General features: G+C 41.1%; 1 protein-coding gene across 1 annotated transcript in view; it reads right to left on the bottom strand.

Annotated features, from left to right (window-relative positions):
• Positions 1 to 1,914: 1,914 nt before the first annotated feature.
• PEX1 (peroxisomal biogenesis factor 1) overlaps positions 1,915 to 13,704 on the bottom strand; it is an 81,575-nt gene continuing 69,785 nt past the window's right edge. Inside the window, exon 24 of the mRNA XM_027540186.1 lies at positions 1,915 to 2,405. Coding sequence (XP_027395987.1) covers positions 2,321 to 2,405 — 85 coding nt within the window. The 3' untranslated portion in view covers positions 1,915 to 2,320. The remainder of the gene's footprint in view (positions 2,406 to 13,704) is intronic.

The following is a 13,704-nucleotide window of genomic DNA, read 5'->3' as shown; positions in this document are numbered from 1 at the left end:
GGTGATGCCATCCAACCATCTCATCCTCTGTCGTCCCCTTCTCCTCCCGCCTTCAATCTTTCCCAGCATCAGGGTCTTTTCAAATGAGTCAGTTCTTCACATTAGGTGCCCAAAGTATTAGTTTCAGCTTAAGCATTAGTCCTTCTAAGGAATATTCAGGGCTGATCACCTTTAGGATGGACTGGTTGGATCTCCTTGCAGTCCAAGGGACTCTCAAGAGTCTCTTCCAACACCACAGTTCAAAAGCATCAATTCCTTGACACTCACCTTTCTTTATAGTCCAACTCTCACATCCATACATGACTACTGGGAAAACTATAGCTTTGACTAGACAGAACTTTGTTGACAAAGTAATGTCTCTGTATTTTTAATATGCTGTCTAGGTTGATTGTAACTTTTCTTCCAAGGAGCAAGCATCTTTTAGTTTCATGACTGCAGTCACCATATGCAGTGATGGGACCAGAGGCCATGATCTTAGTTTTCTAAACTAAGCCAACTTTAAGCTTTAAGCCAACTTTTTCACTCTCCTCTTTCACTTTCATCAAGAGGCTCTTTAGTTCTTCTTCACTTTCTGCCATAACGGTGGTGTCATCTGCATTATCTGAGATTACTGATGTTTCTCCAGGCAATTAGGATTCCAGCTTGTGCTTCTTCCAGCCCAGCATTTCTTTCACGAACTCACCACACACTCTCACACTATTACACTATGCCTTACGGCATTTGCTCCTGATCACAAAACTCACTTTATAGTGAATTCCCTAGACTGAACGTAAATTCCCCTCACCCGGAAACAGCTAGGCTTCTGGGGAGATAACTGACTGTGAAGTTGGAGTTGCTTTCTGCAAGATGCAGTACACAGTATACGTACTGTGAACCAGTGCCCGTGGCCTTAATAGAAGGCGCTAAGGAGCTGGGAACCAAAGTGCGAGGGAGAATGACATGTCTCAGTTAATTCCTAGTGACTCAAACATCTTTGCTTGCCCTTCTTGTGATTCTGGGCTTTGTGGATTTAGAGGTAAGCAAAGGAGACATGCTTCTGGGAGGGGAACGTAGTGATGATTCCGGTGGTTTGAAAGGGGAGGATTTACAATGTTGGCTGAGTGAATACGAAGCTGATGCTATACAATGGGTGATGGGAGAAGAACGGCTGGAAGCTTCTGATACCGAGTGTGCATGGCTAATTTAATGGAGGACACCTGCAGTCTCAGGTCACCAGAGGCAAAGATGGAAACGACAGCTTAGACCACCCTACTTATAAAGGCCTCTAATCCACTAAATGTTAGCCGCTTGGTCGTGTCCTCCTCTTTGTGATGCTGGGTGGACTGTACCCCACCAGGCTTCTCTGTTCATGGGATTCTCCAGGCAAGAATACTGGAGTGGGGTGCCATTCCCTTCTCCAGAGGTTCTTCTCCAAGCCAGGGATTGAATCCAGGTCTCCCACCTTGCAGGCAGATTCTTTATCAGCTGAGCCACCAGGGAAGCTTCTAATCCCCTAACGTGAGGGCTGAAGTCAGAGAACATGGAATAAATAATGGAAGAGAAATAAAACCTATCAGTCATGACCAAATGATTAGTTGCAAGAAGGGCAGTGGTTACAGCTGATAGATTTCTATTTGCTCTCTTATGTATTTATTTGCGTATTCTACTGACCTTTCTCCTTTCCCCTTACCACATTATGCTATACAGCCTGTGTTGATGGTAGTGACATTACAAATTATCCATAGATCACAGCATGGCAGGATAGGTCTGTCATGGAGCTGGCCGGGAGGACTGCACATCATTCAAGCTCCTGGCCTTGCAGCTGCATGTAGTGTGTTAGGGGACGTCATTTCACTTCTGATTCAAGGAACAACTCAGTTTACTTAAATTGTGTGCAAATTCTACATTTTCAGATAAAAAGAACAGATCAGTGGATCAGTAGATAACTGAATTTTTTATTTCCAAAATAATCAAGGTGCACAAAACTTATCAAATGAAAGAAAGATGTTGAATATGCAACCGTGAATTCTAAGAAATGTATTTAATTACATTCTCTCTTCTTCAAAGGAGAAAAAAAATCAGTTATTCCATGTGGCCAATATTATTTCAGTAAGAATTTACATATATAGGAAATAAAATGCAGAATCTGTTATAAATATCTCAATTTATTTTAAAGTATTACTGTCAAATAATCCTGATCATTAGATAACAGGTTTACCAATCTTTGTTTTTATAGATTAACAAGTTAAATTAAAAAGACACGTACAGACACCATTTTCAGTGTTTACAACACAGGGACAAACACCACATACACACACGTACGCAAAATCAGAAGCATGTTTTATGCCAGGGTTACTTTCTGTCCAGGTCGAAACACTGTTCCACTTTGATTTTTTCTCTTCTTTGGATTTTGAAAGCTTTCATACCTTAAAAAAAAAAAAATGAGATAACATTTAATACTTATAAATGCTGAACTTACAAAACATAAACAATGGATTGCTGCAAACAAGTTTTTAAGAAACAAAAGACAGTTCTTATAAAAGTTCTTATAAGAGTTTTTAAAAGTTGAACACTACAACAGAAAAGGAACACAGAGGATGAACAGGCAAATTGGAAAAGAGAAAATACAGAGGACAATGATCAACCACTATACTGTAATCAGAGAAATGTAAGATTTTAAGATGTATACAACTTTTCTCGAAATTGGCCAAGTTTCAGTTCAGTTCAGTCGCTCAGCCGTGTCCGACTCTTTGCGACCCCATGAACTGCAGCACGCCAGGCCTCCCTGTCCATCACCAACTCCCGGAGTTCACCCAAACTCATGTGCATCGAGTCGGTGATGCCATCCAACCATCTCATCCTCTGTCGTCCCCTTCTCCTCCTGCCCCCAGTCCCTCCCAGCATCAGGGTCTTTTCCAATGAGTCAACTCTTTGCACGAGGTGGCCAAGTTTAGAGAGAGACTAAAATACTTAACATTAGGGTAAGGTGAAGCTGGTACTATAACTATATTGCTATTGCTACATACATTTCTGAAAGACAATTTGGCAGTAGATTTCAAAAGCATTAAAAAAAAATGTAAGTAAACTGATGTGACAATTCTACTTCTATCCCAGTGAAATAATTAAGGATATGTGCAAACAGAGGTAAGAGAATGTTTATCACATTGCTCATACTGAAAACCTGGATGCAACTTATATGTCCAAAAATTGGATGTTACGCCATAGCTGTACTATATAAAATGACAAAATAGTAAACTTATTTAAAATGTGGAAGAATGTTAAAGATGTGTGGATGGACGAGTGACTGCTATACAGCATTATGTGCAGTGTCTTATTTTAGTAAGAGAAAACATAAGCACACAAATAAATAAGATTTGGGAGGTAATGAGGTTTAGGGAAACTGCTGGGGTTTTTCCCCCCACTTTGTTTTCTGATTTTTCTACAATAAGCACATATTTTGTTGAAGGGGAGCAGAATATGGCCCCCCTAGTGAACCACTTTGGCACATGGGTTATTTTGAGCTGAAGGAAATCAAGACCCAGCAAACCCGGGAAAGCCTTTTACCTCTCCCTTAACTGCCTTAAAGAACTGAGACTGGGGCCTGCAGCAGACAGCCTCTTACCAGACATAACTTTTTTTATCTGTGTGGCAGGGTGAAAGTCTGCTCATCTCATCTCCTTGTGAACTGCCCTCTTCACCTCTGAAGCTTCAGGCCCCATCCCTTCCCTTAGTTCAGGACACTACATAGGCCTCAGCTCATTGACCGCCAATGAGTCTTGTTTTTATGGGGTTCCTGTATCTACAAAACTAGTTTATCACCTGTTAACATCTTATGTCAGTAAATTATAGAGAAGCCAAAGAACCAAGAAGGGAAAGTTTTTGCTACCCCTGCAGTTTGGTGCATATGGAGGCCTCCCGTCGCTGCAGGTGGGAGATCCTGGGACCTCTGACAAGAGCCAGTCAAGGGTCAGAATCCTTACCACGTCAGTCTCCTGGGTCTCTGCCTGCAGGTTCAGTGGAAGTGAGAGTGGGGAGAGTCCTTTTCTAAATTCAGAAGCAGGAGAAAAAATTTTGTGTGAACTAGTGCCTTAGCTACAGTGACTCTGGAAAAGATATCTTCTGAGCACTCTTGTTTTCTGTTGATCCAGTTCTCCCCAAACACGGCTATTTGCTTCTGTCTGTAGCTTTTGTGTCACTTCTCATAAGGAGGAAAACCAAAGAGTGGAAATGCAGTGTGTGCTGTGTGCCTAGTCGCTTAGTTGTGTCCAGCTCTTTGCAACCCCATGGACTCTAGCCTGCCAGGCTCCTCTGTCCACGGGGATTCTCCAGGCAAGAATACTGGAATGGTTGCCATGCTCTCTTCCAGGGGATCTTCCCAACCCAGGGATCGAGCCAGGGTCTCCTGCATTACAGACAGATTCTTTACCAGCTGAGCCACCAGGGGAGGTTCTAATTTACACCCATTGTTCGAGCCCACTGGCCTCAGAGACTGGTGACTTCATGGTTCTAATAGATGTGCATTTGTTGAGACACACTGCAGTGGGTCCCCTTTATTTAAACAGATGAGGTTTCCCCTTGTTCTATGTCTTGAGAGCTTGGCTTTGTGACTGGTATGGGTTTGTGACTCTCTGTGGCTTAACCAGCGAGAAGCCAGCCAGAAGATTAAGTATCAGCTTGAATCTGATGGGCATCAAGAAAACTCAGGATCTGAGACAAGAAGTGATAAGCAGCGATCTCTGTCCAGCTATGCCAGCTCTTAGGGAGCTGGCTTTAAGGTGTCCCAGCCCACAGGGGCCTTTGTTGGCTCAAGCTTCACTGTCTTCTTGGTGCAGGGAAGTCCTGCTCCAGGAGCTCCTGTGAGTGCAGCGGAGGGCAGGCCGGCAACTGGCGGCATCACACGCTCTGGTGGGAGACGGGAGACTCCATCTTCACTGCCCCATTCTCACTGCCTGTGACCACGAAGCACTTTGCTTTCTTTGGCTAGCTCTGTGAGTAAACTTTGTGGATCTTCTGAAAGCTACGTCTTTTGCACTCTTTTTGGACACTTCTTATGGTCATTCATGGTTAAGCCATAAAAAGGGTTGCAGGTTACAGTCACCATTAAGACCCTGTCTGTCAGTGGCCAGGTGGATCCTTTAAACTGGAGAAAACTTCTGTTTTTGAAAAACACATGAAGAGTGCTAACGCTAAACAAGTGTCTTATGCTGCCTATGGAAAGACAACAGGAAAAAGACACAGAGGGGCACAACAGCCAGCCTTGGGGTTGCATACGTCTACAGGTCTTCCTCTTTCTGACCTGTTTCACCTCGTATGATAACCTCCAGGTTCATCCATGTTGCTGCATATGCAATTATTTCACTTTTTTTGGCTAAGTAATATTCCAGGGTATGTGTATGTGTGTGTGTGTGTATATACACACACACACACACACACGGCAACTTCTTTATCCACTCATCTGTCAATGGACATTGAGGTTGTTTCCAAGTCTCAGCTCAGAGAAGCAAAAAGCAAAGGAGAAAAGGAAAGATATATCCATTTGAATGCAGACTTCCAAAGAACAGCAAGGAGAGATAAGAAAGCCTTCCTCAGTGATCAGTGCAAAGAAATAGAGGAAAACAATAGAATGGGAAAGACTAGAAATCTCTTCAAGAAAATTACAGATACCAAGGGAACATTTCATGAAAAGATGGGACAATAAGGACAGAAGTGGTACAGACCTAACAGAAACAGAAGATATTAAGAGATGGCAAGAATACACAGAATAACTGTACAAAAAAGATCTTCAGACCCACATAATCACGATGGTGTGATCACTCACCTAGAGCCAGACATCCTGGAATGTGAAGTCAAGTGGGCCTTAGGAAGCATCACTATGAACAAAGCTAGGGGAGGTGATGGAATTCCAGTTGAGCTATTTCAAATCCTAAAAGATAATGCTGTGAAAGTGCTGCACTCAATATGCCAGCAAATTTGGACAACTCAGCAGTGGCCACAGGACTGGAAAAGGTCAGTTTTCATTCCAATCCCAAATAAAGGCAATGCCAAAGAATGCTCAAACTAATGCAGAATTGCACTCATCTCACACACTAGCAAAGTAATGCTCAAAATTCTCCAAGCCTAGCTTTAACAGTATGTGAACTGTGAACTTCCAGATGTTCAAGCTGGATTCAGAAAAGGCAAAGGAAACAGAGATCAAATTGCCAACATCTTCTGGAACATCAAAAAAGCAAGAGAGTTCCAGAAAAACATGTATTTCTGCTTTATTGACTATGCCAAAGCCTTTGACTGTGTGGATCACAATAAACTGGAAAATTCTGAAAGAGACAGGAATACCAGAGCACTTGACCTGCCTCTTGAGAAATCTGTATGCAGGTCAGGAAACAACAGTTAGAACTGGACATGAAACAACAGACTGGCTACAAATCAAGAAAGGAGTACATCAAGGCTGTATATTGTCACCCTGCTTATTTAACTTATATGCAGAGTACATCATGAGAAACGCTGGGCTGGAGGAAGCACAAGCTGGAATCAAGACTGCCAGGAGAAATATCAATAACTTCAGATATGCAGATAACACCAGCCTTATGGCAGAAAGTGAAGAACTAAAGAACCTTTTGATGAAAGTGAAAGAGGAGAGTGAAAAAGTTGGCTTAAAGCTCAACATTCAGAAAACTAAGATCATGGCATTCGGGCCCATCACTTCATGTCACATAGATGGGGAAACAGTGGAGACAGTGTCAGACTTTATTTTTCTGGGCTCCAAAATCACTGCAGATGGTGATTGCAGCCATGAAATTAAAAGACGCGTACTCCTTGGAAAAAAAGTTATGACCAACCTAGACAGCATATTTAAAAACAGAAACATTACTTTGCCAACAAAGTTCCATGTGGTTAAAGCTATGGTATTCCCAGTAGTCATGTATGGATGTGAGAGTTGGACTATAAATAAAGCTGAGCACCAAAGAATTCATGCTTTTGAACTGTGGTGTTGGAGGAGACTCCTCTGAGAGGCGCTTGGACTGCAAGGAGATCCAACCAGTCCATCCTAAAGGAAATCAGCCCTGAATATTCATTCGAAGGACTGATGCTGAAGCTGAAACTCCAATACTTGGGCCACCTAATGTGAAGATGGAGAAGGCAATGGCACCCCACTCCAGTACTCTTGCCTGGAAAATCCATGGACGGAGGAGCGTGGTGGGCTGCAGTCCATGGGGTTGCTAAGAGTCGGACACGACTGAGCGACTTCACTTTCACTTTTCACTTTCATGCATTGGAGAAGGAAATGGCAACCCACTCCAGTGTTCTTGACTGGAGAATCTCAGGGATGGGGGAGCCTGGTGGGCTGCCATCTATGGGGTCACACAGAGTCGGACACGACTGAAGTGAGTTAGCAGTAGCAGTAATGTGAAGAACTGACTGATTTGAAAAGATCCTGATGCTTGGAAAGACTGAAGGCTGGGAGGAGAAGGGGACGGCAGAGGATGAGATGGTTGGATGGCATCACCGACTCAATGGACATGAGTTTGAGTAAACCCTGGGAGTTGGTGATGGACAGGGAGGCCCGGTGTGCTGCAGTCCATGGGGTTGCAAAGAGTCGGACACGACTGAGTGACTGAACTGATGTCTCAGCTATAATAAATATGCTGCTGTGTAAGCAGGGGTCTTGGGTGTCTTTTCAAATTAATAGTTTTGTCTGGCTATATGCCCAAGAAAGGGATTCTGGATATTTTGGCAACTGTATTTTTAGTTTTTTGAGGAACCTCCATACTGTTTTCCATAGTGGCTGTATCAATTTACATTCCTAGCAACAGTGTAAGAGCGCTCCCTTTTCACTACACCCTTTCCAGCATTCTTTATACGTAGAATTTTTAATGACGGCCAGGCTGACTGGTGTGAGGGGTACCTCACTCTGGTTGTGATTTGCATTTCTCTAATAATTAGTGACACTGAGCATCTTTTTGTGTGCCGATTGGCCATATGTACGTTGTCTTAGGAGAAATGTCTACTGAGGTCTCCTGCCCATTTTTCAATCGGGTTGATTGCTTTTTTGTTGTTGACCTGTATGAGCTGTTTGTATATTTTGGATATTAACCCTCTGTCAGTCGCATCTCCTAGTTCATCACTGGGAGAAATATTTTCTCCTAGTCTGTAGGTTGTGTTTCATTTTGTTTATGGCTTCCTGGTAGCATCTTTAGGATCTTCTGAGTATATAGTACCACGTCATCAGCAAACAGTTTGATTTCTTCTCTTCCAATCTGGATTCCTTTCACCAGTCACTGTTACTGTCATCCAGATGTGCTGCATCTCACTGATTTTCAGAAGCGGAATCATCCTGTGACCCTGAGATGAATCCAGACTGGTCGTGGTGTGTGCCTTTCTGCACGTGTTGTTGGATTCGCTTTGCTAACGTGTTGTTGAGAAGTTCTGTGTCTCTATTCATCAAAGGTATTCGCCTGTAATTTTCTTTTTTGGTTGTCTTTGTTTGGTTTTGGTGTCAAAGTGATGGTGCTTTCGAAGAATATCTTTGGGAGTATTCTTTCCTCTTCAATCTTTTGGAAGAGTCTGGGAAGGATCAATGTGATTTCTTCTTGGTATGTTTGGTACAATTCCCCAGTGAGCTATTTGGTTCTGGGCTCTTGTTTGAAGGGAGTTTTAAAAATTAGATTCTATTTCATTTCTAGTGATTGGTTTGCTCAGGTTATCTATTTCTTCTTGATTCAGTTTTGGTGGGCTGTTGTTCTAAAAATTGATCCATTTCTTCTAGGCTGTCAAATTTGTTGACATGATTGTTCACAGTAGAACACAGTACGTTCACAGTAGAACAAAGTAAAGAAGAGGGTGGCAGAGGATGAGATGTTTAGATAGCATCACTGACTCAATGGACATAAACTTGAGCAAACTCTGGGAGACACTGGAGGAGAGGGAAGTCTGGCTTGCTGCAACCCCAAAAATGGGGTTGCGAAGAGTCAGACACAGCTTAGTGACTAGACAGCAACTGTTTATACTATTCTTACCTTTCCTCCGCCTGCGGCATCAGTTGTGATTTCTTCTCTTTCATATTTTGTTTATTTGGGTCTTCCCTCTTTTCTTATTAGTAAGCCTGGCCAATTTTGTTTACCTTTCAAAGAACCAGCTCTTGGTTTTATTGATCTTTTCTTATGTTTCTTATATCTATTTTACTTCTGAGTTTTATTATCATCTCCTTCATTGTGATATTTTGTTAGTTCTTTTTCTAGTTCTTTAAGTGGTGGATTAAGTTGTTATATTTTCCTGTTTCTTAAAGAAGCCTGTATTGCTGTGAACGTCCCTCTAAGAACTGCTTTCACTGCATCCCACAGATTTTATATGGTTCTGTTTTCATTGTCATTTGCCTCAAAGTACTTCACTTCTTCAATTTTGCTGACCACTTGGATTTTAGTAGCATATTGTTTAGTCTGCATGTAATTTTTTTTCTCGTTTTTTTTGTGGTTGACTTTTAGTTTCATGCCATTATGATCAGAAAAGATGCTTGAAATAATTCTATACTCTTAAATTTGTTGAGGCTTGTTTTGTGTCCTAGGATGCGGTCAACCCTAGAGAATATTTCATGTCCACTTGAAAAGAATGTATTTTGGTTTTTTTGTTTGTTTGATTTTGGATGTTATGTTCTGAAGACATCAATTAAGTCTAACTGCTATTTTATCATTTAGGATCTCTGTTGCCTTATTCACTTTCTGTCTCAAAGGTCTGCCCATTGATGTGAGAGGGGTGTTAAGGTCTCTTACTGTGGTCCTTTCATTCTCTCTCTTTGAATCTGTTAGTATTTGTTTTATACATTTGGGTTCTCCTATATTAGGTGCATATATGTTGACAAGTGTCATATCCTTTCCATGTATTGAGGCTTTTATCATTAATGTCCTTATCTTTCTTTATAATCTTGTTTTAAAGTCCATTTTGTATGATATGAGAATTGCAATCCCTGTTTTGTCCTTTCTGTTTGGATGGAGTATCTTTGTCCATTCCCTTTCATTTGAATAATTTTTTTTTTAGATTCCACATAAAAGCAATATATGGTATTTGTCTTTTTTTGTCTGACTTATTTCATTCAGTATGACAATCTCTAGGTCCATTATTTCATTTCTGTAATGGCTGAGTAATATGCCTGTGTGTGTGCACCAAATCTTCTATATCCACTCACCTGTCAGAGGATATTTAGGTTGTTTCCATGTCTTGGCACTGGTAAATAGAACTGTAGTGGACACTGGGTGCATGTACTCTTTCAGACTATTGTTCTCCAAATACATGCCCAGGGTGGAATTGCAGGATCATCGAGTATCTCTATTTTGAGTTTTTAAGGAACACCTATACTGTTCACAGTGCCTGTCTCAGTGTACATTCTGACCAACAGTGGAGGAGGGCTCCCTTCTCTCCACACCCTTTCCAGCACTTACTGTTTGTGGGTTTGTTGATGACAGCCATTTTGACTGCTGTAAAGTGATATCTCGTTGTAGTTTTTTTTTTAATAGAATTTATTTATTTATTGACTACACTGGGTCTTTGATGCTGCGAACAGGCTTTCTCTAGTTGCAGAAAGTGGGAGCCGCTCTCCAGTGGTGGTGCACAGGCTTCTCACTGCAGTGGCTTCTCTTGTTGCAGAGCACAGGCTCTCGCATGCTCGGCCTCAGTAGTTGTGGCACACATGCTTAACTGCTCTGTGGCACGTGGGATCTTCCCAGACAGGGATCGAACCTATGTCCCTTGCATTGCAAGGCAGATTCTTAACCACTGGACCACCAGGGAAGCCCTCACTGTAGTTTTGATTTGCATTTCTGTAATTAGTGAGTTGAACATCTTTCCAGTATGCCTCTTTGCCATCTGTATGTCATCTTTGGAGAAATGTCTATTTAGGTCTTCTGCCCAGTTTTTGATTGTGTTGTTTATTTTGATATTAAACTCCATGAACTGTTAGTAAATTTTGGAGATTAATCCCTCATCAACTCTCATTTGTAAATATTTTCTCCCATTCTGTGGGTTGCTTTTCTTTTTGCTTAAGGTTTCCTTTGCTGTGCAAAAGATTTTGAGTTTAATTGGGTCCCATTTGCTTATTTTTGTTCTTATTTCTATTACTCTGACAGATGGATTGAAAAAGGCATTGCTATGAATTATGTCAGAGTTCTGCCTATGTTTTCCTCTGAGTTTTATAGTGTCTGACCTTTCATTTAGACCTTTAATCCATTTCAAGTTTATTCTTCTGTATGGTGTTAAAAAATGTTCTCTTTTTTTTTACGTGGAGCTGTCCAGTTTTCCCAGCACCATTTATTGAACAGACTGTCTCTTCTCCATTGTTTATGTTTCTGGGCTTCTATCCTGTTCCATTGATGATATGTCTGCTTTTGTGCCAGAACCATACTGTCTTGATGGCTATAGCTTTATAATATAGTCTTGACATCAGGAAGTCTGATTCTCTCAGCTGTTTTTCTTAAGATTGCTCTTACTCAGGGTCTTTTGGGTTTCCATATGAACTTTAAGACTCTTTGTTCTAGTTCTGTAAAAGATGCCATTGGTAATTTAATACAGATCACAATGAATGTGTAGCGTGGCTTGTGTAGTACAGTCATTTTCACAATATTGATGCTCCCAGTCCAAGACTATAGTATATTTTCCCATCTGTTTGTGTTATCTTCAATTTCTTTCACCAGTGTCTCACAGTTTTCAGAGTAAAGGTTTTTTGTTTCCTTAGGTAGGTTTATTCCTAGGTATTTTATTCTTTTTGCTGTGATGGTAAATGGGACTGCTTCTTTAATTTCTCTTTTTGTTTCATTGTAAGTATCTAGGAATGTAACAGATTTATGTGGATTAATTTTGTAACCAGCAACTCTAATGAATTCATTGATGGGCTCAGTAGTGTTTCTGGTAGTGTCTTTAGGATTTTCTATGTATAGTATCACTTCAACAGCAAACAGTGACATTTTAATGTCTTTTCCAACTTGGAGTCCTTTTGTTTCTTTTTATTCTCTGATTGCCATGATTAGGACTTCCAAAACTATGTTAAATAAAACTGGTGAGATTGGGCATCCTAGTCTTATTCCCGTTTAGAGGGACTGCTTTCAGCTTTTCACTGTTAAGTATGTGGAAAATTCTTCAAGAGATGGGAATATCAGACCACCCGACCTTCCTCCTGAGAAATCTGTATGCAGGTCAAGAAGCAACAGTTAGAACTGAACATGGAACAACATACTGGTTCCAAATCGGGAAAGGAGTACATCAAGGCTGTGTATTGTCACCCTGATTATTTAACTTATATGCAGGATACATTATGAGAAATGCTGGGCTGGATGAAGCACAAGCTGGAATCAAGGTTGCTGGGAGAAATATCAGTAACCTCAAATATGCAGATGACACCACCCTTATGGCAGAATGTGAAGAAGAACTAAAGAACCTCTTGATGAAAGTGAATGAGGAGAGTGAAAAAGTTGGCTTAAAACTCAACATTCAGAAAACTAAGATCACGGCATCTGGTCCATCACTTCATGGCAAATAGATAGGAAACAATGACAGACTATTTTGGGGGGCTCCAAAATCACTGCAGATGGTGACTGCAGTCATGAAATTAAAAAATGATTGCTCCTTGGTAGAAAAGTTATGGCCAACCTAGACAACATATTAAAAAGCAGAGACATTACTTTGCCAACAAAGGTCTGTCTAGTCAAAAACAAAGGTTTTTCTAGCCATGTGTGGATGTGAGTTGGACTATAAAGAAAGCTGAGCACCAAAGAATTGATGCTTTTGAACTGTGTTGGAGAAGACTCTTGAGGGTCCCTTAGACTGCAAGGAGATCCAACCAGTCCATCCTAAAGGAAATCAGTCCTAACTATTCACTGGAAGGACCAATGCTGAAGCTCCAATACTTTGCCACCTGATGCGAAGAACTGACTCATTGGAAAAGACCCTGATGCTGGGAAAGATTGAAGGTGGGAGGAGAAGGGGACGACAGAGGATGAGATGTTTGGATGGCATCACTGACTCAATGGACATGAATTTGAGTAAACTCTGGGAGTTGGTGATGGACAGGGAGGCCTGGCGTGCTGTAGTCCATGGGGTCACAAAGAGTTGGACGCGACTGAACTGAAGATGTTAGCTGTAGCTTTACCATATATGGCCTTTGTTATATTGATAGTGTGTTTCCTCTGAAAAAACTTTCTGGAGCCTTTTCATCATAAATGGATGCTGAATTTTGTCAACAGCCTTTTCTGCATGTATTAAATATATCATGCCACTCCCTTCTGGCTTGCAGAGTTTCTGCTGAAAGACCAGCTGATAAACTTATGGGAGTTCTCTTGGATGGCATTTGTTGCTTTTATATTTAATGTTTGTAATTTTTATTTTGTTGTATTCAATCTTTGTTTGACTAATATGTGTTTCAGCATGTTCCTTACACATGTTCCTACTTAGGTTTATCCTATCTGGACTCTCTGTTCTTCCTAGATGTTGGTGACTATTTCCCTTCCCATGTTAGGGAATTTTTCAGCTATTATCTCTTCAAATATTTTCTCAGATCCTTTCTCTCTTTTTCTTCTGGGAACTCTGTAATGCAAATATTGGTGCCTTTAATATTGTCCTGGACGTCTCTTAGACTGTCTTTGTCTTTTGTTATGTTCCGTGGCAGTGATTTTCACTATTATCTTTCAGGTCACTTATGTGTTCTTCTGCTTCACTTATTCTATTGATTCCTTCTGGTGTATTTTT

Source organism: Bos indicus x Bos taurus, chromosome 4, assembly GCF_003369695.1.
Source record: "Bos indicus x Bos taurus breed Angus x Brahman F1 hybrid chromosome 4, Bos_hybrid_MaternalHap_v2.0, whole genome shotgun sequence".
Lineage (NCBI taxonomy): Eukaryota > Metazoa > Chordata > Mammalia > Artiodactyla > Bovidae > Bos > Bos indicus x Bos taurus.
This window is presented reverse-complemented; position numbering and strand designations above follow the sequence as displayed.